General features: G+C 36.9%; 2 protein-coding genes across 6 annotated transcripts in view; one reads left to right on the forward strand and one right to left on the reverse strand.

Moving 5' to 3' along the window:
• Positions 1-13,343, reverse strand: part of SLF1 (SMC5-SMC6 complex localization factor 1) — a 75,654-nt gene extending 62,311 nt beyond the window's left edge. The window contains exons 1-4 of one of the 2 annotated variants that reach the window (XM_007978544.3): positions 13,241-13,343; positions 4,153-4,266; positions 3,914-3,989; positions 2,304-2,544 (exon numbers count right to left, since the gene is read on the reverse strand). In XM_007978544.3, the coding sequence (XP_007976735.2) occupies positions 2,304-2,544; positions 3,914-3,989; positions 4,153-4,266 (431 nt within the window). In that variant the 5' untranslated portion in view covers positions 13,241-13,343. The remainder of the gene's footprint in view (positions 1-2,303; positions 2,545-3,913; positions 3,990-4,152; positions 4,267-13,240) is intronic. The other variant, XM_037982253.2, reaches the window with a different exon arrangement.
• Positions 13,344-13,407: 64 nt separating this feature from the next.
• Positions 13,408-27,263, forward strand: part of KIAA0825 (KIAA0825 ortholog) — a 495,887-nt gene continuing 482,031 nt past the window's right edge. For 3 of the 4 annotated variants that reach the window (XM_073014582.1, XM_073014579.1, XM_073014585.1), the window contains exon 1: positions 13,408-13,512. The gene's annotated coding sequence lies outside the window, so the exon portion shown is untranslated. The remainder of the gene's footprint in view (positions 13,513-27,263) is intronic. The other variant, XM_073014580.1, reaches the window with a different exon arrangement.

Genomic DNA, 27,263 nt, shown 5'->3' on the forward strand with positions numbered 1-27,263 from the left:
GAAGTAGTTTATCTCAAGAATACAAGTTTGGTTTAGCATTTAAGAATCAATCAAGTGGCCGGGCACAGTGGCTCATGCCTGTAATCCCAGCACTTCGGGAGGCAGAGGTGGGTGGATCAAGAGGTCAGGAAATCGAGACCATCCTGGCTAACACGGTGAAACCCCGTTTCTACTAAAAAATACAAAAAATAAGCCGGGCATGGTGGCGGGTGCCTGTAGTCCCAGCTACTCAGGACGCTGACGCAGGAGAATGGCCCAGGAGGTAGAGCTTGCAGTGAGCTGAGATTGCATTACTGCACTCCAGCCTGGGCGACGCAGCGAGATTCCGTCTCAACATAGATAAATAAATAAATAAATACACAAATAAGAATCAATCAAGTATAATTCAACATATTAAGAAAATAAAGAAGAAAAGCAAATTATCTCAAGAGACACAGATAAAAAGTTTAAGAGCAATCTATAATAGCACCCCAAAACACAAAATACCTAGGAATAAATTTAATAAAATATGTGCAAGATTTATATAATGAGAACTGTAAGACATTAAAGAATAAGTGAAAGATACATAGTTCACTAATAGGAAGACTCAATATTTTTAAGATTTGACCTATAAAATACAATCCCAATCAAAATACCAGTTTGCATTTTCACAGAAACTGACAGTGATTCTAAAAATATCTATGGAAATACAAAGAATCCAGATTCACTAAAACAACTTTTAAAAAGATTAAGAAACTCATAGTACCTAATTTCAAGACTCACTATAAAGATACAGTAATCAAAACAGTGTAGTGTTGGTATAAGTTAGATATAGAGATCACTGGAACCAAACAGGAAGTCCAGAAATAGACCACACATACATAGTCAACTGATTTTCAGTACTAGTGCCAAAATAACTGCAGAACAACTGGAACTCTCATACACCACTACTGGGAATATAAAATGGTACTACTTTGAAAAACAGTTCATAGCTCTTGTGCAGCCTCCAACTCCTGGGCTCTAGGCTATCTTCCCACCTCAGCCTCCCAAGTGGCTAGGACTAGGACATGCATCACCAAACCTGGCTAATTTGCCAAAAAAAAAAAAAAAAAAAAAAAAAATTTTTGTACAGACAGTGTCTCACCATGTTGCCCAGGCTGATCTAAGACTCTGGGGTCAAGTAATCTCCTCTTGCCTTGGCCTCCCAAAGTGCTAGGATTACAGACCTCAGTCACTATGCCTGGCCAGTTTGGCATTTTCTTATAATGTTACACACACAATTGCCATCTAAAATAGTATAAATTCATTCTGAGATATTTCCCAAAAGAACTGAAAACATGTCTACATGAATACTTGTACCCAAATGTTCATAGCAGCTCAATTTATATTAGCAAAGACAAAAAATATCCCAAATATCTACCAATATGTGAATAAACAGACTGTAACATATTCATAGAGTAGACTACTACTCAGCAACAAAAAAGAATGAACTGTTGGCATACACAAAATGGATGAACCTTAATAATATTGTGCTAGGCAAATGAAGCTGTATCAAAGCAGTATTTAAGTATGATCCCCTTCATAAGGACCTCTTAAAAAGGACAAATCTAGTCTATAGTGATAAAAAGGAAATTAGTGGTTGCCCGGTGTTGGTGGTACAGAACTAAATGTTCAAGGACACAAGAGAACATTATAGGATAATGTACATGGAACAGATCTTGATTATAGTGAGGGTAACATGGGTGCATCAATTTGTCCAAACTCATCAAAACATACCCTTGTGTGCATTTTATTGATTATAAATTACATTTAACTAACGGAGACAAAAACACTTCCCACCCTCTTGCCATAAAAAAAGTAACAGCAGTCTTAGAATACAGTTTACCCAATAAAAAAGCTTTCAAAAATATGCCAAGGACAAAATGAAATAAAATTATGATGAAATCAGTATGAATAATGAAGACAGCATTACATAAACCCAGAAGGATGCTTTTGTGATAACAGCAAGTCTAAAAGTGCTTCAAAACTAGAAACAAAAACCTCCCAATTAGTTTTCCTTTTTTGTTTTGCTGGAGTTGGTCGAAAGGAATAACATGGAAAGTAAAATAGAGATATCCAGAATAATCTAAAACAATATTGTAAAGTAGATTTTGTTCTATGAAAGACACATAAGTCTAAATGAGCATAATGGCTTACCTAGGAGATTGGAGTAAATCACCATGGCTCATTTGGGCTAATAATTGCAAAAAAATACAGAAAGTACTCATACAAATCAAAATTATTTTCTCACGAATTGCTTTAGCTTTTATGTAATCACATCCTACCTTATAAGAGAATCACTTCGCTTATCAGTTCTAACAAGGAGGACAACTTTCCATCTGTGGAAGGCTCCTGGAGCACCAGTGCGTTTCAGTTCTTCACGCCACCTTTTAGGTGCAGATTGCATTTGAGGTGAATAACGGGAATCTTTTTCAATTTTATATCCCCATTCATAAGTTGTTTCATCAAGCCATCTGCCACTTTTGGCACTATGAATTATATAGTCCTTGGTTAGTATCCACTTTCCTAGAAAGCAAATGAGCTGTCAGTCACAAACAAATTTTGGTTCTGATAAATGATAAACAACAAAGATCAAATATAAAATAAAAGTCAACCTTTTTCAAGATAAGACTCTTAAGCGACACTGCTAACATTATCTTTGAACTATGCATTTTGGGGAAATTTTTTGATAGTGAGAGGCTTACAATATCACTGAACACTGTATGTAATCTTTTCCATGACAAATAATTGTAATTCTAAATATAATTCCATAGTTATAACTTAGTTATAATTATAGTTTCATTTAAATATAATTCTAAATTACAATTCTATAATTCTAAACATAAATCAAAAGCTTTAAAATCCAAAATAAAATGTGGTATTACTTGAATTATTACTACTATCATTATTCACTATTTTGGGTTAGATTTATATTCTTCCTCCTATGCTAACAGCTTTTCCAATATTGTTCACAGCATTATTACTCTGTAAAACAAATTTATTGAGTTAAAGAATTTTTCAGGTCATTTTATAACTTTTTTTTTTTTTTTTTTAAGAGATGAGATCTCGCTACGTTGCCCAGGCTGGTCTTAAACTCCTGGGCACAAGTGATCCTTTTGCCTTGGCCTCCCAAAGTGCCAGGATTACAGGCATGAGCCTCCGCACCCAACCAACCGTTTCTTTATCTGGGCATCAGCGATCTTTCTGAACACTATGGACAATGTATGTTTTCATTTGTAAAGTTAAAAATGAATGCAAGTGTTTTCCTTGTAAGTTAATCTAAAAAAGGATAAATTCACCCAAGTTACATAGGCTTTTTTTTTTTTTTTGCAATCAGTAGACTAATGATATGTTAGATCAATCACAATACAGAAAGCTATAAAAATAGAGAAAGCTATAAATTACAAAACGATACAGGAGAAGACCAAGTCTTAATTTGGATCTATAGAATTTAATATCTTAGAAAAATAAAATAGTATGACCATTGTTTCATAATATGGATAGGAGAAGCAGCAGAGAGAGAACAAAAGCACTGACTGTATCAAATGACAGATGAAAGAAAACTTGACTGAAAACAGCTGAGACTTTAACAAAAGCTTAAGATTTTGACATTTTGTGCCAGTCTTTTAGTTAATGTATTTTTTTGTCTTAAATAAAACACACTAAATCCTTGTTGAGGTAAATATTTTTGCCTATTTAATACATTTTTCATGTGTTACAGAATTTTACTCAGAATAAGAATAAGCAAAAAAAAAAAAAATTAAATATTTTCAAAAACTATCAGAAAAACACATTGAGGTTTGATATATAAATATGCTATCTCTCCAGAGAATAAAATACTTTTTCTTTAACATGAAGATTGCTTTCAAAAGTTGGGGGAAGACAGTTAACTTACCTGCTGCACAAGCTGCTAAAAATTTTTCACTCTTACATAGGCGTTCAGCTATAAGATGTGTACAATTTTTGTATTTCTGGAGGGAAAAATCCACATCAAAAAATGTTACTAAAGTAAGACTGCCTTTATAACACATTCTTCTTATTGTTACAATATCAAGAAAGCATTTTATCATGGGCCAGCATTTTAATTCTAGTTATTTTTCAAATATACCTTGAACATTTTGCTAAGTTTCTTACCTCACTCTTAATAAAAGTGCAATCTAGTTTTAAAAGTAATTTGACTAGTGCTTCTTTTTCTTCCATCTTAAATCCTGTCATTTGGATGATATGCTTTGGGGCACCATCTTCCATCTAGCAAATACAAACGTACAGAAGATAACATGTTAAAGATATTATTCACAGGGTTGACATCATTATTTTTTCTTAACTATGAGTACTAAAAATAAACTATTAAACATATAATGAATTAAAGACGTTAGGTATAACTCTTAAAACAATGTTAAAATTACTTACATACGATAGAAACTAGTTTTAAAAGTTATCTTCTCAAAATGTGGCCTTAAAAAAGTGAGGGTTTTTTTTTTTCTTTCTGATTTGAACATTGAAAGTCTGGATTAATACATTACTTGACACTAAAACACATTGATGAATAAATATTCTTCCTCAGAAAATGACAGAATGTTATACAAATATTGGCATAATAATGTTATACAAGCTTCATTTAAAAAGTATTGTTGGGACGGGCGCAGTGGCTCACACCTATAATCCCAGCACTTTCGGAGACCAAGGCAGGCGGATCACGAGGTCAGGAATTCTAGACCAGCCTGGCCAACATGATGAAACCTCACCTCTACTAAAAATATAAAAATTAGCCAGGTGTGGTGGCAGGTACCTTTAATCCCTGCTACTCAGGAGGCTGAGGCAGGAGAATCGATTGAACCTGGGACACAGTGGTTGCAATGAGATGAGATCACACAACTGCACTCCAGCCTGGGCGACACAGTGAGACTCCATCTCAAAAATAAACAAACAAACAAACAAAGTATTGTTGGCCGGGAGCAGTGGCTCATGCCTATAATCCTAGCACTTTCTTTGGGAGGCCAAGGCGGGCAGATCACCTGAGGTCGGGAGTTTGAAACTAGCCTGCCAACATGGTGAAACCCCATCTCCATTAAAAATACAAAATTAGCCTAGCATGGTGGCACATGCCTGTAATCCCAGCTACTCGGGAGGGTGAGGTGGGAGAATTTCTAGAACCCAGGAGGCAGAGGTAGTGGTGAGCTGAGATCGCACCATTGCACTACACAGCCTGGGTAACAAGAGCGAAACTCCATCACAAAAAAAAAAAACAAAAAACTACTGTTGTTGGCTAAGAGCTTTTGAAACTTACAGACAATGAAACAATCAGATTTTATACTCCACAAAGACTTTAAAGCCTCTGTGGACAGATATTAAATATGTACACGTTACCGGAGAAGCGAATAGAACTCATGGTCTCACAGCATTTATATTCAAAAATTTAGTAAAGTGTGTACACATAATAATCCTGGATCCTATTTGCAATCTATATTTCTTAACTTTGATATATATATGTTAATTTCATCATTTACAAGGTAAACTGAAAAATCACTTTTTAAAAAATCTGTTTATTTTCATAGGGACCCTGAATCCATATTTTAATGTAGTTCACAAAAAGTACTTTGTGTTTAGGGAGTACATAACTCATAGAATTTCTCATCAGAATACAATTTTATTTGTTTACATGAGGTTGAACTGGAGATCTAGATAGCGTCTTAGAGAAAAATCTCAATCTTTTCACAGACAAGGAAAGCAGGGACTAGAGAAATCAGGGCAATTTTTCATTTCCCTAACAATTTGGTCATCATAGCTTTGGATTATTAATATTTAACTAATGTCATAGCTAGAATAACAACAGTAGCTATTTTCAACAACCAAAGAAACATGACTTCTTTCAATACAATTACAAGTAAACTTCAAAAACTGTAACGATTTGAGCCCATAACTAATAGCACACGACTGGTGAAGTGAGGAACATTCTTCACAAGAGTCTGCTTTTAAAGACATATAAATACAATATATATAAAGGCTGAGGTTCATTTAAGAGTAAAAATTGAAAGAAAGTCTCAATATAAGCAATTGAAAGCATTACTCAGAAGTGAACTTTTATTTCCTTGCTTAGAGTTTTGAAGAGGAGGAAATTCAGCTAGGGTAACTGCACTTAGTTTTTCTCTACCCTTCATCACTCCCCATTTCGTTGGAGAAGCTCCTTGAGACAACTAAATGGATATGCTTTGCTCAGCCTATCTGCATATTTGCAAAGAAGGTCCATATCGATGCTTTTTTTCTGACACATCCTAAGGAGCTGCCAGTAGTAGTCGTGCACTGCCTGTGTGGGTAAGTCAATTCAGAGGCTATGTACTAAGAAGCACACTATGGTTCCGTATCAAAACCACTGTCTTCTGGCAGAAGGATGAGTGAAAAACAAAACAAAACAAAAACCATCATCTTCAAAACAATGTTTACTCAATAAAAAAGCTGATATTTCAACCTCAATTTATCTGATTTTTGCATTTCTCAACTGGCTGCAAAAGGGGCAAAGAGGTACAATGTACTGTAACCCTCTAAAACTCAGATACAGAACATAAGAAAGTGCCTTAAAGATAAGGCTCTCCAATGAAATAAATGTTTTTATTAAAAAGTTACAGGGATTTGGTATAGTCAGTGTAAAATTTTTAAGTGCACATACTAGGGATTGGTCTCTTATGAAAAATTAATCATATACATGAAACAGTTTCATCAGTAAATTAGGCTTCTTGTATAAGGAACCCCTTACTGTATTAATCATCCAATTTTTTTTTTTTTTTTTTTTTTTTGAGATGGAGTCTCGCTCCGTCGCCCAGGCTGGAGTGCAATGGCACAATCTCGGCTCAGTGCAAGTTCTCCTCCCCAGTTCACGCCATTCTCCTGCCTCAGCCTTCCGAGTAGCTGGGACTACAGGCGTCCACCACCACGCCTGGCTTTTTTTTTTCTTTTTTTTTTTTTGGAGACAGAGTCTCACTCTGTCGCCCAGGCTAGAGTGCAGTGGCGCTGTCTCGGCTCACTGCAACCTCTGCCTCCTGGGTTCAAGCAGTTCTCTGCCTCAGTCTCCCAAGTAGCTGGGATTACAGGCACATATGCTTTTCCTACTACTTGTATATTTTTAATGTATTTTAGAGTTTCAAGGACTATTTAATGGCTATTTCAGGAATATTGCCAAAGAAGTTTGAGTGGTTTTAAAAAATCTAAAATCTTGCCTGATTATTCTAAAAATTGACATATAAAAACTAATGTTAAGTAATCGGAATATACAAAAAATAGTAAAAAAATTGTTATAACACTGTTACCCAAAAGAGTTTTATTTAAAGCTTGTCCTTTAAATTTTATTATTCTGCTTTCTCAGAATTAAGTTATACAGAAATAAAGGAAACATATCCTACACTGCTGTTTCCAGATCACGTTAACAGCTATTTTACAATTTGAATATTATTAACAACGTAACATTATAATGTATTCTGGTTTCATGTATAAATTATTAAATTATTTGGATTTACTGGAGTTAGTGTGTAAAGCAAAGTTTTCATCTTAAACCATATGGTCTCTATAATAAAATAAATATGATGGAAATAACCCACTTTGTATATTTAACAGCATTTTCTCTCAAAACAAGAGCCCATAGTAAAATGAAAATAGGACTAACTGCGTAATAGCAGAAATCAGGAAACCCCTTTAAAGCAATTTATTTTCTTTGAAAATGATTAAAAATGAAACTGAAATTAAACATGCAGAGGAAAGGGAAGTAGGAAACAAAGGTGAAAAAATAGAATTTCCTGATTCAAACATTATCCGTAAACTATGCATATGTTTAAAAACAAATCAGAATACAGGATATTCTAGTCACAAGTTTATCAAAAAAAACTGAGCTATTAGCTAAACTTTAACAGAATCAGGAATCCCAGTGATGGCCCAAAATAACTAGCACAGTTTTATAACAGTTTTCTACAATAAAATTATCTACTTGAAACAAGAGAGTTTATAATACATTTAGTAATGCTTTTTTACAGCACATGATATGACAAGTGAATGACCTGGATTATAGGATCTAATTCATGCAGTTACCCAGGAAAACTGTATATGTACGAATAAATATAAACATGTATAGATATATTGATTGATTGATTTATAAAATTCATGGTTTGATGGTTCTTTCTGACCCTGCAGGATTAAGAATACAATAAACCTGATAAGTCAATGAAGCCAAAAAGAGCACTATAATTGATTTAATTCAAACCCAGACAATTAAAAATCCTTTAAAGTACAGTCAAGTTTAGTGCAAGTGATATGTCTGGGGTAGGGAGGACCAAGAGCTAACTTCTAGAAGTCTTCCAGCACAAGAAGGAAAGTCAATATACCATAATTGTACCAGTGGTTATTTCTAGAAAAATTATACATCTTTATAGAACTAATGGGGGGTGTCCCTTGGAGCATTTATACAGAAGATACTGTCCTAACACCAAAAAATGGAGGGGAAAAAAAAGCAAAAAAGACAGCATGACTTTTGACAATTGAAAGTTTTATCTTTACTGTCAAAAAAGTTAAAATTATATGACATTCTTAGTTACAAGAAAATGTCCTTCTGTAGTAATAATTAACATCTTATAGTAATTAACAAAAATTAGTTACTTACCTTGAACAATAAAATACAACAAAGGAGACAATGACTGTAAATAGTGTTGGCCTTTACGCAGAGCAAGCAACTGTCTCTGTGGTATGGACTTTCCCAAAATATCTCCCACATGGGCCTATTCTTGATGCCTGAAATTCCTTTGTAGTTGATGCCAGTCCAAAATGCAAAGAACACCTATAGAACTCTTCATCTTAATTAAGAACACTATTTATTATAAACTAGCCTTTTGGGTCCTTTGAATTCTTTATAGTGTAACACATAGCTAGAACATGTTTGAAGAACATGTTGAAAATTGAGCTCAGAGACAAGGAAAGACAGGAATACAGATATGAATACAAAAGTGGTTTCAGAGGCAAGATGAAAGAGCAGGGTACAACCCTTGGGAAAAAGTGGAAGGTGCTACAAAAATGAGAGGCAGGGATGCATAAATAGAGTTTTATAAGGAAAATAAGGATAAACCTTTTCCTACTCTACGTTACATAAGGCTGGTTATAAAAGAAACCAGCCCTACTTATAAAAGAGAAGTAATCTTAGACATAAATTTTATGGTATCATTAGCTAAAATAAATATTTAAGACAATAAAAAACTTTGATTTACATATTTTTATATATAATTAAATATTTATATTTAAGAACTAAAGTTTTCCCCCCAAAATAACCTTACAGACCTTTCAATTTTAACATCCGCTTATAGAAAATTTGAAAAATACTACAAAGTATATAGAAAGATTAAAATCATCTCTAATTCCTTCAGCCTGTAATACCATTGTTAACACTGGGGAGGGATGTTGACTTTTAGGTTTTATCTGAGTGTAAAAATATATATATAACAAAATTTGGATATTACATTGTTTCATATCTTCATTTTTATGTGATAGTATATCGTGATCATTTTTCCTTGCCACTTAATACTCTTCATGGTTTTAAGGTCATATGATGAAAACTAGTGGTTTCTTAGTGTTTGTTATTTTGGTGAATTCTTTTGATTTTAAACCTACTTCTACAGCAAACTAAGGAAAATTATTTGACACTCCCCTCATCTGAAAAGCATATACCCAGCACTGAATGCAGTCAAGATTTTTGCTCTGAATTAAAGAGTCTGAAAAATTTTCGTGATTTCTCTTATTCAAAACATTTAACTGGGAAAGTAAACAAATAACTGTTAAAACTGAAAAGGGTCCAAGTGTTGGATCTCTGTTTGAACCAATATTGCAAAAGGCAGATACATGTCACAGTACTTACACTGTGTGTGTAAAATACTGTTTGGCTTTTAACTACAAGTGACGTTCAGAAATTCTGGCCCCTTTAGGTCTAGGAGCCAAATTAGGCCCTTGGTTTAATATCACTCAGCTGGTCTTCGGACTTTTTTTTTTTTTTTTTTTTAAAGACACAGTGTCTATTTCCTGCCCCATCCTTCAAAGACATGAGAGAGAGATGCACACACACGTGTGTGTATGTATAAATATTATTTGACAGAAGTATCCAGTGATGAGACTTGAGAGCTGTTCTTACTTCCATGGCATTATTTGGGAAAGAAGCAGGAATTAGTCCCTCTGATGACAAATTTAGCACTAGAAGGCAGAAACAGAACAAGCAGCAAAGTGAATATGGTGAGAAAGAAATGAGAAGCTTAGGGGAACATATGGAGATGTCCAATCTATCCAATACTGTACAAGGCACAGGCTGGGCAGATGTTAACTTAGGGGTGAAGGAGTCCTTAAGGAAGCAAGCTGGTCAAGAGATGAAAGGTTCATAAAAAGAATAGATGGACAGTAGATATTGGTTAGCCATAGAGGATAGAAGTCAAATGTGCTTTGGTATCCTAGGAAATTTGGTTTACTTAGGAAGAGCATATGTCTAAGGTTGAACAAGCAGGATTCAATTTTTACTGAGGACCTACTGTGGTTTATACACTTCATAAATGTTAGCTCATTTCCTTCTTCACAACATAAGTGCTATTTATTTTTCTTGTGCAGATGAGGATACTGGAAAATCTGAGTGATTAAGAAACTACTTCAAGGGTACACAGCTAGTAAATGGTAAAAACAAGATGCACAGATAAGTCTTTCTGCAAAAATTATATGCCTTTTCTACAACACCAAGCTGAATTGAACTTCAAAACTTAGTCTAATACTTTTAACATTATAATTTCATAAAGCAATCTACTTTGAGCTAACACAAAAGAAAGATACATTACATGAAACGAACAGTACAAGGGTGGGAAGACATTTAGAACAGCAATATCATTGAAAAAATTTAAACATAATTATAAATTATTTTCAGTAAAATAACAGTGTCTAAAATTTCAAAGCATTTCTAGAAACAATCTAAAGAGTGCTCTTTTGTTCTAATGAGAAAGTTTTCATTATTTTCCCCTCCAAAGTGATTTGGTATCAATCAATCATTAGAGTAATTCATAAAACAGAGCCTTTCTTCCTCCTCAAAAATAACCAGTGTGTTTTAAATTTCAAAGTAATTTTGATAGAAAGTATGAATTAAGTGAACTTAAAAGTTCCAGAGTTATTTTACTTTTAAGCAGCAACAAGCCCTTATAAGGGCAGAAATAGTACACAGTACATTATACAGATGTATTTTCTATTAGCATATTCAAAGGGTCAACTACAAGCGTAACAGATGATGTTTCATTTTAGTTACATTTTTGAGAGAGTTCGTTTTGTTTAAGATTTATTATTCAAAGCCAACACAGAATTTTTTATTTTACTTTTTAAAAATGTTTAAATGGTGAAAACCCTACTTTAGGGTAATATAATCAAGATACATATAATAAGAAAAATACTAATAAATAAAAGCTATACTACTGGTTTCCCAAAACGCAATGTTTTTGAACATCAGTGGAAACTGTGGATGCTTATTATGAAATCTTAAGAGTTCCGAATTTTGATTATGAAAAGTAACCACATTTGATCATCTTTTCAATGACTTTCAGGTGATACACGCTTTATGCTTTAGGGAAGCAAGAAAATGTTAGGTCATGTAATTCAATTTTACTTAACGCATAATAAAATCTGGATTTAGAAAACAGAATATGGTTTTATTTGTAGTATTGAAGGTTAGCTGTCTTTACAATAAAACTGACTTAAACATTCAAGTATCTGCACATCCTAGTTCCTTTAAATTAAGAATACTCAAGAGTTACCCGGTGGCTCACGCCTGTAATCCCAGCACTTTGGGAGGCCGAGGCGGGCGGATCACTTGAGGTCAGGAGTTTAAGACCAGCCTGGACAACATGGTGAAATCCTGTCTCTATTAAAAACGCAAAAAATTAGTCGGGCGTGGTGTCGCGCACCTGTAATACCAGCTACTCGGAAGGCTGAGATAGGAGAATTGCTTGAACCTGGGAGCCGGAGGTTGCAGCCAGCTGATATGGCGCCACTGCACTCCAGGCTGGGCAACAGAGCGCGGCTCTGTCAAAGCAAGCAAGCAAGCAAGCAAAGGAAAGAAATAGTACAGGATAGGACAGGACAAGAAAATAAAGAAATTTACTCTCTTATATAAATCCACCTCATACTAGCAACTTAGGAACACCTGCAATCGACGTAATCAAACTTTCCAATAACGAGAACATCCTGCGCATCCACAGATATTTTCAGGAATTGAGGCACAACGGCACAACATAAACCAAAAAGTCCACAAGGTGCATTGTCCGTCACACATAAATCGTAAATTCAGTTCAAATATTCATTCCCAATATTTCAACAACAACGATTTTTTTAATAAGAAAGTCATTCGTCAAAAAAGAGGCTGGCGCCTCCAAAACAAAGCTCCATCTAACTCCTGAGTCAAATAATGATATGAAGTACCCGAGACGGACCAATTTTTTTTTTTTTTTTTTTTTTTTGTCAATATTTAATCTGAGGCTTTGGAAGTGGAAGAAATCTTAAAATAGCCACTTAGTCTTGTTTCCAGCCTTCAGGCAGCTGAAATGTAATCCCCAGGAACACAGACCCTCCCTGCAGGGAAACGTGTATGTGTGTATGTTTGTGTTTACAGGCCTATAGCAGTCGGAGATAGGACCACTGCCGTTTTAGTATATTTTTTTAAAAAAAATTCTACTAGAGAGGAAAGAATGACACAATTTTCTTCGTCACAGGAAGGTGGGCCTGGGGGATCCCAGCCACCTTCGCAGACGCTAAGTTATGGAAAGCAGCCAAAACTCTGTATCAGGACGAGGCGTCCCCATGGGTTCTATGGAAACGAGAGACGCGGGGGGCCTAGTGCCTTCCAGGCTGCGGGCCGAGCTGCAGAGCTGCGCAAGCAGGAGCGGGGGAAGCGGCTCAGCCCAGTACCGCAGACAGGCGCTCGCTGGCGGTCCCCGCAGCGGCACGGGCGAGGCGTCGCGGGGTCTGCAGCCGCGCAGCCCACTAATTCCGGCGCCGAGAGCGAAGTCGGGAGAACTGCGGCTAGAAAGCGCAAGAGCCGCCGGACACCGCCGCCGCTCACCCCAGCCGCTCCCTTCCTAGCCTCGCAGCCGGTAGACAGAAACTTCGGAGGTACAGCCCGGGGAGGAAACATCCCCATAGAGACAGAATACATTGTGTCTTCCTAGCTGAGCCCCTTTACCTTCCCGGCCGAAGTGTCTGGGATGCTTCCTTCGGTGGCGGCGGCGGCAGCGGCGACGACTGCCGCTGCAGCACTCAACTGCTTCACTAATCCGGGCTCTGGGAAATAATTTCCCGCCGCGCGCTAGGCAGCCCCGGAAGCGATAGTAACATTTCCGGGTGGTTGTCAGTGACGCTCTGGAGCCGTCGCCAGGGTGGTAATATCTGGTGCCGAGCTTGAGTCTGGCTAGCGAGTCAGGCTCCTGCTAGATCAGCACCGGAGGTGGAAGACTGGTAAGTGATTTTACTGGGTTTTCTGCTGGGTCTGATATTAATGGCTGGCCGGGGCTCTGTGCAGCATTTTGGCCAGCCAGAGAAGTGAGTGGGAGAGGGTTGAATCAGAAGGAGTCCCCATCCAACCCCGTGTCGCTTGACACCCCGTGCAGCTGGAGAAGGCCCTGGGATCCCGGCTTACCGTCTCATCCACTCGCAAAATCTGTCTCCTACTTGGAACTCGACCTCGGGTCACCAAGTGTCCCTGGGCGAGGCCGAAGACACCGTGTACCGTGACTCGGCGTTGTGCCGAGTTTCTCTGCCCATGATCAACGAGTGTCCTATCTCCCATTAGCAGCGTTTGGCCACTCTCGATTCCTGAGTACTGTTTCCGTAGTTCTGGGGTGCCGTGCCTGGAAGGCAGGAAGTTGGCTGAAGAAGACATCTTTTACAAACATTTGGGAAGTGAGATGGGGAGGTTCCTTCCTGACTTAGAATTAATTGAAGGTTCCTCCCGCCATTTGAATTGGGTGAGAACGGTCTTTGTTTTCCTGGCTGAGACGTGAGAGAACAAGCCTGTAATTTCATGCTTGGGCATTAGATGCATTTTTGGAAAACAGTGATCTGTAAGTAGGTGTACTTTCAGAAAGGAATGCTTGCGCTCTGCCCCAGGCTTTGTCGATAATGGATTCAGGAGAATTGTGGATGGAGGTCTGAGGTAGCCAGAATAGTTGTAAAGAGAAATCGCTTCCGACAAAGGGATAATGTGAGGAAAGGTGCTCATTTAAGATTTGAAAGATGTGATGTAGTGAACCTTGGCGACTTCTCTTAAGTAATGCAATTTCTTAGGTAAGTAGTTTTCACTTGCCACCTTGTGTTTAAATAATTACCTCCCCACCAACCCCCGGTAAAAGGCAACTGTTATTTTTTCAAAACAGTCAGTTCCCAAAAGAGTTGTAGGTACTATTGCATTTTTCTTTATGTATTGCATAAAAACATTTTCTTTATCGGAGCATACCCATAAAGAAAAATGCAGTATGTTCAATTCAAGGCCCCTGTTACACCAGGCCAGTGCCTTCTTACCTTTTGAGAATAATGCAGCCAAACCATATTTAGGATAGCACGTTGATTTTCTAACCCTGTTGGTTAATAATTCAACAAACTTATAATCTCCCCATTAATCCCAATTTTGACATTTTGTTGAATCTTATATTTTTTGTTTATGTCTCCAGTGGAAAGTATTATAAATTACTTTAGGGATACTGTATATTTTATCTATACAGCAACTAGTTTTTAGAGGCAGTGATTTATCTCTATTAATTGTTCTTGAATGTAGCCAATCATTAATACCCAGAGTAGATACTGTCTGCCAGGCACTTTACATTTATTATTTTATTTAATGCTTAATAAAATCACAAAAATTGTATTATTTCTATTTTGCAACACATTTTATACTGAGACTCAAAGAGGTTGTGATTTTCCATAAATTATACAATTAAATGGCACAATTAAAATTTGAATCCAGTCTACCTGACTCTAAATTTTGGCTCTAAACTGTGCTCTATACCTTTATAAGTAAATATAATAGTATCATTATTTTCACTCCCAGGTAAAAATGGATAGATAGTATGTCACATTCAGAAATCAAGTGGATAGCAAAACTTGAGGATAAAAGGGACTTCAGGGATGTGTTCATCACCATAAGGTGATTTTGGCATGTAAATAATGCAGTTTCTTTACTGCCTTTATCCTTGGCCAGTTTTATTATCCTAATTCAAACAAATGCCTATACTGTACATTGTCATAACACGTGGGGCAAATACAGAAGATCTGGAGACCATCAGCAAGCATATTGGTGACTCTGAGTCCGCAGTATCAGCTAACTATCTCTTTAGGCAGCTTTTCACACACACATTTGTATACATGTATATTTATGTGTGTGTGTGTGTAGGGAGAGAAAATGAGTAAATGAGCACAAATTCATAAAATTGAACTCTGTAATGATTTATAAGGAATTATTAGCAAAACTGTGCTGTTCCACTCACACAACCCTCAAACAGATGGGGATTATCACATAGTTTCAGGGAATATGCTTAATTAAACCTGCCCATCCCAATACCCTATTCTATTTAGAGAAATAGAAATAGCCTAATTTTCAGAGAATTTATAAAACTTTAGTTGAAATGACCGATACTAGAAATGACATGGAACTTAATTCTAAAGAATATCCTGTTTTACAACTATATAGGTATAGCTAGCCTCGAATACTAATGTGTATTTGATTACATTGTATTGACTTGTAGGCAGATCTTTGCATTGACTTGTAGACAGATCCCATAGGCAGATCTCAGCGATATTTTGCTATCAAATTTCAGTGCTTATGAAGGTTGAGATTATGTCTGTTTTATTCATCATCTCATACCCAGCATCTAGCACTGCGCCTGGCGTGTAATAGAAGCTCAATAAATAAGTCAGGAACCATGACTCATGACTGTAATCCCAATACTTTGGGAGGCTAAGGCATGAGGATTTGAATCCAGGTCCTCTAAATTTTGGCTCTTTTTACTGTGTTCTATACTTCCTCTAATAAATAAACATAGCCTACAGTGAACTATGATCACACTACTGCACTCTAATCTGCACAACAGAGTAAGATCCTGTCTCTAAAAAATAAAAAATAAACATTTATTGAATGAATGATTCCATTTTAAAATGTTATTTATCCACTGAGAAGTATTTGTACATTTTTTTAAAGGATTTACCACATAAATAAATATTTATTGTTACTCACCTTGACCCTGAAATACAGTGTCCACTCCACACTCATTCATAAAAGGCAATGTGCTGTTCTGTAAAGACGACTGGACTGTAAGACAGGAGATGAGAAAATATCTAATATTTTTTCTGTGTTTATTCTCTGCTATTCAGTGTTAAATTACTCCTTACAGCACAATAGGTAAGTATTATCCTCCTTTTACAGATACTAAAACTGAGGCAAATATAAGCTTTGCAAATTGTCGTAGGTTACACATAGTCATTAAACACAGCTATGATTTGGATGAAGGCCTGTGACCCCAAAAGTGATCATCTTAACCACTTTGCTATACAGCCTCCAGTTGAATTTTTAATCCTGGATCTGCTGCTAAATGTGTGCAAGAGCAAATTTATTTCTCTGTGTATCTTGTTTCTCATCTATAACATATAGGAGTTTGATGGATTAGATTATCTATAAGGTCCCTCCTACCTCAAAAATCCTCTGACTTTAGTTGACTCCCAAGTATTATCTGAATATAGCAGTTCTAGTGTGCCAGAAAACCCTCATCAATTTTGATGTGTTTCATATGAGCTTTTATATGTGTTCACGTCTTCCACAGTGGTGGACACAGAATCATGTTGTTGCAATAGGAAGAATAGAGTTAAAAAAATCACAGTCATGCCTTTTTTTTTTTTTTTTTTAACCAGCTATGACACTACTAAGTCACTGAACCTTTGTGAGCTTATGTTTTCATATGTAAAATGGATCCATAGGATTGCTGTGAGGGTTAAGTGGGTTGACATATAAAGCCTCAAACATGTCTGATACACAACTGCTATTAAATAAACATTGATTCTTTTTCTTGCTCAGTCTTGCAAGGATAAAAGATTAGTGGATATAAAAAGGCTTTATAAATTAGACAAAGGTGAAGAATTTTTTCACTTAGAGTCTACTAGGAGAGATAAAGTTATATACAAAAATAATTATATGTGGGGCAATTTACATACATCATTGAACACAAAGCATGATGGGAATGCAAAGAAAAGAGATTTTTTTTTTTTTTTACAGGAGGTCAGATGAGGAAAGACCTCATAAAAAAGGTAATATTGAGTTTGTGCCCTATAGGATGGTAAGGATTTTGGCAGGGGAACAAGAGGGAGAAGTGTTCTACTGGAAGATGCAAAGTGTCAGAAAACAGAAATAGTACCTAGGTCACTTTGGATATGTAAGATGGATGAAGGCTGGTAATAAAGCTAAGGTAAAAAGCTGAGCTTAGGACAAGCTGTAGATAACTGTGGGCAAGTTAAAGATGTTAGGCATTTAACAATAAGCAATCTGTGTGTATAACTAGGATGGGGTGGAGGATGGAGTTGGCATTTGTTTTCTTTGTTATGGAAAAATGCCCATTTGTTACAGAAATATTAGAGTGTTACAAATATGCCAAAAAGGAAAGAAAAAGGAAGAGAGGCCCATGATCCCATCACTCAGAAATAACTTATGATTTTTCTCTGTATTATTACAGATTTGCATATATGTGCTTTTAAAATAAAAATGAAATAATACTATCTATATTGTCTTGTGACCTGCTTTTTTCAATGTGCTACGCCGTGAATTTTCCCATGTCAGTAAATTTGCTTCTATAAAATATTTAGGGCCTGCATGCTATTCAATTTTATAAATATGTAAAAACTTTTAAACTGACTTCTTTCTGTTAAGTAATAGTACAATAAAGATTTTTATAGTAAAATATTTAGACATATTCATATCTATTTTCTTATTACAAATTGTAGAAGGAGAAATGGTGACCCACAGGTTATGAACACATATAATACTACATGTATTACCATATCAATCATATTTTTAATTTAAACTTGGTGCAAAATTCATGAGGTATGAAAGGGTATATAATGAGGCATTAGCCGCCCTCTCACCTTGTTGTCCTCCTGATTCACAGCTAGCCCTTATAGCACCTTGTGTGATTAGAAAAGGGCACCCCCTTCTGGAGGATCCGTAACTCTCGGATATATAGTGTGTAACTGATGGTACTTTTTTTTTCTGTACCTGTGCACAATGTGCAGGTTTGTTACATATGTATACATGTGCCACGTTGGTGTGCTATACCCATTAACTCATTTACATTAGGTATATCTCCTAATGCTATCCCTCCCTGCTCCCCCGACCCCACGACAGGCCCTGGTGTGTGATGTTCCCCATCCTGTGTCCAGGTGTTCTCATTGTTCAATTCCCACCTATGAGTGAGAACAGGAGGTGTTTGGTTTTTTGTCCTTGTGATAGTTTGCTGAGAATGATGGTTTCCAGCTTCATCCATGTCCCTACAAAGGACAAAATTGATAGACCGCTAGCAAGACTAATAAGAAGAAAAGAGAGAAGAATCAAATAGACCCAATAAAAAATGATAAAGGGGATAATTGATGGTTCTTTTGTAAGGATTGGAAAAAGGCACCCTTTTCTCTGTGGCAACAGCCCTGCAAGGACACATGGCTGGGCCACCAAAGTATGGGCTGGATTCAGCCCCTACTCACCTCCCTAGATTGAGTACTTTTGTGACAGGTACTGCACCTGGCCTTTTTGACTATTTACTTTCTAAAAGCCAACACTAAGGCCAAATGCAGACTTTGTTAAAATACAGAAGACAAAGTTGGCCGGCACAGTGGCTCATGCCTGTAACCCCAGCACTTTGGGAGGCCAATGCGGGCGGATCTCTTGAGACAAGGAGTCCAAGACCAGCCTGATCTGTATGGTAAAACACCATCTCTACCAAAAAAATACAAAAATTAGCTGGGTGTGGTGGTGGGCACCGGTAATCCCAGCTACTCCTGGAGTCCGAGGCAAGAGAATCACTTGAACCCGGGGGACAGATGTTGCAGTGAACTGAGATCATGTCACTGCACTCCAACCTGGGTGACAGAGTGAAAGATTCTCTCAAAAAAAAATACAGAGGACAAGGTCAAACTTTAGTGCATCCCTTGAAATACATACATTCCGTATAAAAAGTTTTAACAAATATAAAAGCTCAAAATGATACAATGTCATTTTGACTAATTAGGCAATGCAGTATAATATAAACAACTGAATTCAGAGAGGATCTGGAGTTGAGCTTAAACTAATGAACATATAATGATAGCCTTGAAGAAGTTACTTAAATTCTCTGAGCCACAGTTTCTTCATCTGTAAAGTGGTAATACTGTCAACTTTATGGGTTTACTAGGATTAAATGTAATAATGTGTGTAAGCACACAGGCATCAGAAAAAAATTATCAAGGGTCTGTAGTATTGTTTTTTGTTTTTAATAAACTCACTGTTTTAAAATAAGGTCTGTGGCTCCAACTATGAAGTCAAACAGACTTGGATTCGAATCCCAACTCTGTCACTAGTTGTATGACAGAAAGTTACTTTTCTACTGTTTCATTATTTGTAAAATGGGAATAATGATGTCTTCATAGGCCTTTTGTGAAGATTAAATAAAACAATGCATGCATGGAGTTTAATATTGGTGCCTGGTATAGTAAGGCACTTTATTTGTTCAAATTCCCCAAGAAACAGATGCCAAGAGGAGATTAGATGTACAAGATGTTTATTGGGGAAACTGCTTGTGAAGAATGAAGGAGAGGAAACGGGAGTAGGAAAGAAATGCCTTTAGGCCTCAATGCACGTCTGACAGCCTAAAAAGAAGAGAAGGAAGGAAGAAAGAAGAGTTGAGTAAGAATACAAAGTGCTGCACTGTTCTAAGAAAGCTTCAACTAGGCCAGTGCAGAGTTCAAAAGCCGAAGTCATATATTAGAGGAATCCCATGTTGCCACAGTATTCAATGTTAGGTATTAGTAAAAATGATCAATAGTTGTCATATGCTAAAACTTACAAATATATTTGAATTTCAAATCTTGAATTTTACTGCCTGTTCCACCCCCTCCTGCCCTCAAGAAAAGTATAATCCCTACTGCCAGACATTGATACTAACATTTGAGTCATATGTGCTTACACTATCTTCTTATATTTTAGAATACAGTTTTGTTAGCCGGTACAGTTAGGAATCAAAACATCTGTTCCCAATAACAGTTTAGAAACGCAAACATTAGCTAAGCAACTGATTTTTGGCATCACGTGGTTAAACACACACTGTTGTCTAAATTTCTAAATTCAGGTAGCCAATTAAATATAATGTAATTTTTTTTTTTTTTTTTTTTTCTGAGACAGGGTCTCACTCTGTCACCCAGCCTGGAATACAGTGGTACATCACAGCTCACTGCAACCTTGAATTCCTGGGCCCAAGGGATCCTCCCACCTTGGCCTCCCAAGTAGCTGGGGCTACAGGTGTGCGCTACTATGTAAAAAATTTTTTTATTTTTTTTGTGGAGACAGGTTCTTGCTGTGTTGCCCAACCTGGTCTCGAACTCTTGTACTGAAGCAGTCCCCCTGCCTTGGCCTCCCAAAGTGCTGGGATTATAGGCATGAGGCACCATGCCTGGCCTCATGCCTGTAATCCCCCTATTTTGGAATCCATGGTTAGAATATTAGCCTAACACTTAAATGTCTATTTGCCTCTTTACCAAAGATACCTCTGTAGCCACAAAGGTAAAAATATAGTTTCATAGGATCCTTCCCCCCAACCCCCACCACCTTTTTGTTGTTTTTAATAAGTAAACGTAGAGATCCATAATTTCAGTGCTTTTCAAATGGCAGGTTATAAGCCATCAATTTGGTGAGTCATAGCCTGTATTTTTGTTTCAGATACATGTTGTTTCAGGATTGGGGATATAAAATGTATTTGTTACTGGGAAACACAGCTGAATTAGAAAACAACTAATTTAGATTAACTATTATACACGAGGAAATGAAGATTAAAGAGGCGATTTAACATAATGGATAACTCAGGAAACATGTGACTTGAACCAGAGGCTAGGTCTTAAGAATCTAAATTTAGGGCTTTTTCTTTTTATCATGCTTCCTGGAAAAGGTCTTGTTTGCTCTACTTAGTAGGGCATACAGTTATTCCAGTTGAGTAATATGGTAGTGCTTTGCTGTCACTTTTGTTATGTGTTTGCTTTTACCCAAAAGATCACTTCCCTGACCCTAGCCATGGGGTATCAGGGCGGTTGTACAGCTGCAGTTGTTTCTAGCAGCCAGCAGTTATGCCACACTACCAGTTTACCGTCCATTTTCCTTCCAGGGAGCACAGCTAATTCAACACTTTAGAGTTTAAACTGAGCAGTGATAGAAACTCATTTTGAAGAGCATTATACTGAGGAGGTCTGAATTTTTGTAATACAGACGAATATTTTGTGCTTCATTGTGTCATAACTTTTTTTTTTTTAATCTTTTTTATTTTTTATTTTTTTGGAGATGGAGTCTCACTCTGTCTCCCAGACTGTAGTGCAGTGGAACTATCTCGGCTCACTGCAACCTCCGCCTCCCAGGTTCAAGCAATTCTTCTGTCTCAGCCTCCCGAGTAGCTGGGACTACAGGCACACGCCACCATGCCCAACTAATTTTTTTTGTATTTTAGTAGAGATGGGGTTTCACCATGTTGCCCAGGCTGGTCTTGAACACTGAGCTCAGGCAATCCACCTTCCTCAACCTCCCAAAGTGCTAGGATTACAGGTGTGAGCCCCTGCACCTAGCCCTATGTCATGACATTTTTTTTTTTTTTTTTTTTTTGTGAGACAGTCTTGCTCTGTCACCCAGGCTAGAAGGTTGGAGTGCAATGGCACAATCTTGGCTCACTGCAACCTTCACCTCCCAGGTTCAAGCAATTCTCATGTCTCAGCCTCCTGAGTAGCTGGGATTACAGGCATGTGCCACCATGCCCAGCTAATTTTTGTATTTTTAGTAGAGACGGGGTTTCACCATGTTGGCCAGGCTGGTCTCGAACTCCTGACCTTAAGTGATCCACTTGCCTTGGCCTCCCAAAGTGCTGAGATTGCAAGTGTGAGGCACCACACCCAGCCATTGTGACATTTCTTTACCCATCTTCCTTGACTTTTCAAACTTCAGCTCATCAAATATTTTTCATTTAAAAAATGCAAGTTTTGTGTATAATCACGTAACAATGTATTCCTTTAAATTTTTTCAGATATATCATTCTTTCCTTCTCTAGCATATATTCATGCTAGCCATCAGAAATGCTCATGGCAGTTCAGTTCTTCCAAGGTGATCCAGTCTGTCCTCTGCTGTTAAGAGCTTTCACTGGGAAGGAATTTAGGAGTGGAGCTGGTTGTAAATGGGGACCTTCTAGGCTCTGTTTCTGTGTTGCTTTCTTTTTTTTACTATTTTTTTTTTCTTTTTTGAGATGGAGTCTGGCTCTGTTGCCCAGGCTGGAGTGCAGTGGTGCAATCTTGGCTGACTGCAATCTCCTCCTCCCAGGTTCAAGCGATTCTCCTGCCTCAGCCTCCCACTTCTGCCTCGGCCTCCCGTAGGCTCTGTTTCTATGTTGCTTTCTGTACTCTGGTATCCTTTAGTGCTGCCAGTGCTTATTCTTTTGATTAACTTTACTTGGTAATTACCTTTCTAAGGCTTTCTCATTTGTCTAACTCAGCAGTTCTCAAACTTTTGGTCTCAGTAGTCTTTTGTACTCTTAAAAATTACTGAAGACCTCAGCGAGTTTTTATTTATGTAATTATATCTACTTATATTTTTTGTATTATAAATTAAAATGAAATATTTTTGAAAATACTTATTTCAACAAACCACTACATATTAACATAAACAGCTTTAAAGAAAGCTATATTTTTCAAAACAAATTTTAGTGGAAGAGTGGTATTGTTTTATATTTTGCAATGTCTCTTCAATGTCTGGCTTAATAAAAGAGAGCTGAATTTCAGATCTGCTTCTGCATTCAGTCTTTGGTGAAATATTGTTTTGGTTGAAGAATAAGCAAAATCTAACCTTACACATGTATGTAGTTGGAAAAGAAGGGAGTTATTTAAATGGCCTTTTCAGATAATTGTGAATATTCTTCTTTGATCACCAAAATTTAACAAGTGGAATTTTATTAAAATTTAGTTGCAATATAGAATCTGAAATCATATCAGTTTATTTTGGGCACACTATTACATTAAAATCCCTTGGTCTATTTTGTACTTTGAATACATGTTTTACAAATAGATGATTCTGTTACATAATGTACCAGCCTTTTGGAAAATATTGATTCATTGAGGTATGCTGATTTTCTAAATCTTAATAAATTTCATTATACAAGATTCTTCTGATGAGACTACTGGTGATATTAACTAATGGGAATTTTTAACATCGTTATGAAAATAGTTTTGACGTTGCACACCACCTGAAAGAATATCAGGACTCCCTCAGAAGTTTGTAGATTATACTTTGGGATCTCGTAAATAACTTCATAATTTCTCTGTGCCAGCCACTAGCCTGGGAAATGGGATACAAAAGTTAAGAAGATATAGTCTTGTTTTAAGAAGATTATGTAGTCTGGTGGTTGAGAAAGTGATATAGTTTGGACATTTGTCCCCTCCCTCCAAATCTCATGTTGAAATGTTATCCCCAGTGTTGGAGGTGGGGAATGTTGGGAGGTGTTTGGATCATGGTGGTGGATCCCTCATTAATGGCTTGGTGCCCTCCATGTGGTAATGAATTCACTTGAAGAGTTGATTGTTTAAAAGAACCTGGTACCTCCTCCCCTCTCTTGCATGTGATACACCGGCTCCTGCTTTGCCCTCTGCCATGAGTAAGCCTCCTGAGGCCTCACCAGAAGCTGAACAGATGCTGGCACTGTGCTTGTACAGCCTGCAGGACCATGAGCCCCCATTTTAATGGGGTTGTTTGTTTTTCTCTGGTAAATTTCTTTGAGCTCCTTTAGATGCTGAATATTAGATCTTTGTCAGATGCATGGTTTCCAAATATTTTCTCCCATTCTGTAGGTTGTCTATTTACTCTATTGATAGTTTCCTTGTCAAAAATCACATGCTTGTAGATACACGACCTTATTTCTGATATGGGGCTCCCTATTCTGTTCCATTGGTCTATGTGCCTGTTTTTGTACCAATACCAAGCTGTTTTGGTCACTGTTGCCTGTAGTGTAGTTTGAAGTTAGGTAACACAATTCCTCCAGCTTTGTTCTTTTTGTTTAGGATCACCTTGGTCATTTAGGCTCTTTTTTAGTTCCATATACGTTTTAAAATAATTTGTTCTAGTTCTGTGAAGAATGTCATTGGTGGTTTGATAGGAATAGCATTGAATCTATAAATTACTTTGGGCAGTGTAGCCATTTTAATGATATAGATAGACTCTATCCATGAGCATGGGATGTTTTTCCATTTGTTTGTGTTTTCTCTGATTTCTTTGAGGACTGTTTTGTAATTCTCATTGTAGAGATCTTTCACCTCCTTGGTTAGCTGTATTTTTAGGTATTTTATTTTTGTGGCACTTGTGAATGGGATGGCCTTTCTGATTTGGCTCTCAGTTTGGTTGTTGTTGGTATACAGGAATGCTGACGATTTTTGTACTTTAATTTTGTATCCTGAAACTTTGCTGAAGTTGTTTATCAGCTGAAGGAGCCTTTGGGCTAAGACTATGGGGTTTTCTAGATATAAAATCATGTCATCTGCAAACAGATAGTTTGACTTCCTCTCTTCCTATTTGGATGCCCTTTGTTTATTTCTCTTCTCTGATTGCTCTGGCTAGGACTTTCGATACTATGTTGAATGGAAGTGGCAAGAGAGGGCATCCTGGTGCTAGTTTTCAAGGGGAAACTGCTTCCAGCTTTTGCCTATTCAGTATAATGTAGGCTATGGGTTTGTCATAGATGGCTCTTATTATTTTGAGGTGTGTTCCTTCAATACCTTGTTTATTGAGAGTTTTTAACATGAAGAGATGATACATATTATCAAAAGCCTTTTCTGCATCTATTGAGATAATTATGTGGCTTTTGTCTTTAGATCTGTTTATTTGATGAGTCACATTTATTGATTTGAGTATGTTGAATCAACCTTGCATCCTGGGAATGAAGCCTACTTTATCATGTTTCATAAGCTTTTTGATTTGCTGCTAGATTCAGTTTGCAAGTATTTTTTTGAGGATTTTTGCACTGATGTTCATCTAGAATATTGGCCTGAAGTTTTTTTTTTTTTTTTTTTTTTTTTTTGCTGTGTCTCTGTCAGGTTTTGGTATCAGGATGATGCTGGCCTCATAGAATGAGTTAGGAAGAAGTACCTCCTTTTCAATTTTTTGAAATAGTTTTAGTAGAAATGGTACCAGCTCCTGTTTGTACATCTGGTAGAATATAGCTGTGAATCTATCATCCGCTTCTGGGCTTTTTTTGGTTGGTCAGCTATGTATTGCTGGTTCAGTTTCAGAGCTTCTTCATATTCTGTTCAGGGATTTAATTTTTTCGTGGTTCAGTCATGAGAGGATGTATGTGTCCAGGAATGTATCCATTTCTTCTAGATTTTCTAGTTCATGTACATAGAGGTGTTTATAATATTCCCTGATAGTTGTTTTTATTTCTGTGTAGTCAGTAGTAATATCCCCCTTATTATTCTGATTGTGTTTATTATTTCTGATTGTGTTTATAATCTTCCCTCTTTTCTTCTTCATTAATCTGGCTAGCCATCTAGCTATTTTTTCAATTTTTTTTGAAATCCAGCTCCTGGATTTGTTGATCTTTTAAATGGCTTTTCTTGTCTCTGTCTCCTTCAGTTCAGCCCTTATTTTGGTTATTTCTTGTCTTCTACTAGCTTTGGATTTGTTTGCTTTTGGTTCTCTAGTTCTTTAATTGTAATGTTAGCTTGTTAACTTGAGATCTTTCTAACTTTTTGATGTAGGCATTTAGTGCTATAAATTTCCCTCTTAATACTGTCTTAGTTGTGTTCCAGAGATTCTAGTACATTGTATCTTTGTTCTTAGTTTCAAAAAACATTTTGATCTCTGCCTTTATTTCATTATTTACCCAAAAGTCATTCAGGAGCATGTTATTCAATTTCCATGTAATTGTATCATTTTGAGTGTTTTTTGTTTGTTTGTTTTTGACATGGAGCCTCATTCTGTCTCCCAGACTGGAGTGCAATGGTGCAATCTCAGCTCACTGTAACCTCCACTTCCTGGGTTCAAGTGATTCTCCTGCCTTAGCTTCCCAAGTTGCTGGAATTACAGGTGCCCATCACCATGCCTGGCTAATTTTCATATTTTTAGTAGAGACAGGGTTTCACCATGTTGGCCAGGCTGGTCTCAAACTCTCAATTCCTGACCTCAGGTGATCCACCCACCTCAGCCTCCCAAAGTGCTGGGATTACAGGCATGAACCACCATGAGTGAATTTTTTAGTCTTGACTTCTAATTTGATTGTGCTGTGGTTTGAGAGACTGTTATGATTTCAATTTTTTTTTTTTTTTTTTTTTTTGCATTTGCTGAGGAGTATTTTACTTCTGATTATGTGATCAATTTTAGAGTAAGTGCCATGTGGCAATGAGAAGAATTTATGATTCTGTTGTGTTTGAATAGAGTGTTCTGTAGATATCTATCAGGTTTATTTGATCCAGAGCTGAGTTCAGGTCCTGAATATCTTTGTTAATTTTCTGTCTTGATCATCTATCTAACATTGTCAGTGGGGATATTAAAGTCTCCCGCTATTATTGTTTAAGAGTCTAAGTGTCTTTGAAGGTCTCAAATAACTTGCTTTATGAATCTGGGTGCTCCTTTATTGGGTGCATATATATTTAGGGTAGTTAGCTCTTCTTATTGAATTGAACCCTTTACCATTACGTCATGTCCTTCTTTGTCTTTTTTTAATCTTTGTTGGTTTGAAGTCTCTTTTGTCAGAAACTAGGATTGTGACACCTGCTTTTTTCTGTTTTCCATTTACTTGGCAAATTTCTCTCCGTCCCTTTATTTTGACCCTATGTGTGTCATCGCATGTGAGATGAGTCTCTTGCAGGCAGCATACAATGGGTCTTGGTTCCTTATTCAGCTTGCCACTCTGTGTCTTTTAATTGTGGCATTTATCCCATTTACATTTAAGGTTGATATTGTTATGTGTGAA

The sequence above is a fragment of the Chlorocebus sabaeus genome, chromosome 4, assembly GCF_047675955.1.
Source record: "Chlorocebus sabaeus isolate Y175 chromosome 4, mChlSab1.0.hap1, whole genome shotgun sequence".
Taxonomy (NCBI): Eukaryota; Metazoa; Chordata; class Mammalia; order Primates; family Cercopithecidae; genus Chlorocebus; species Chlorocebus sabaeus.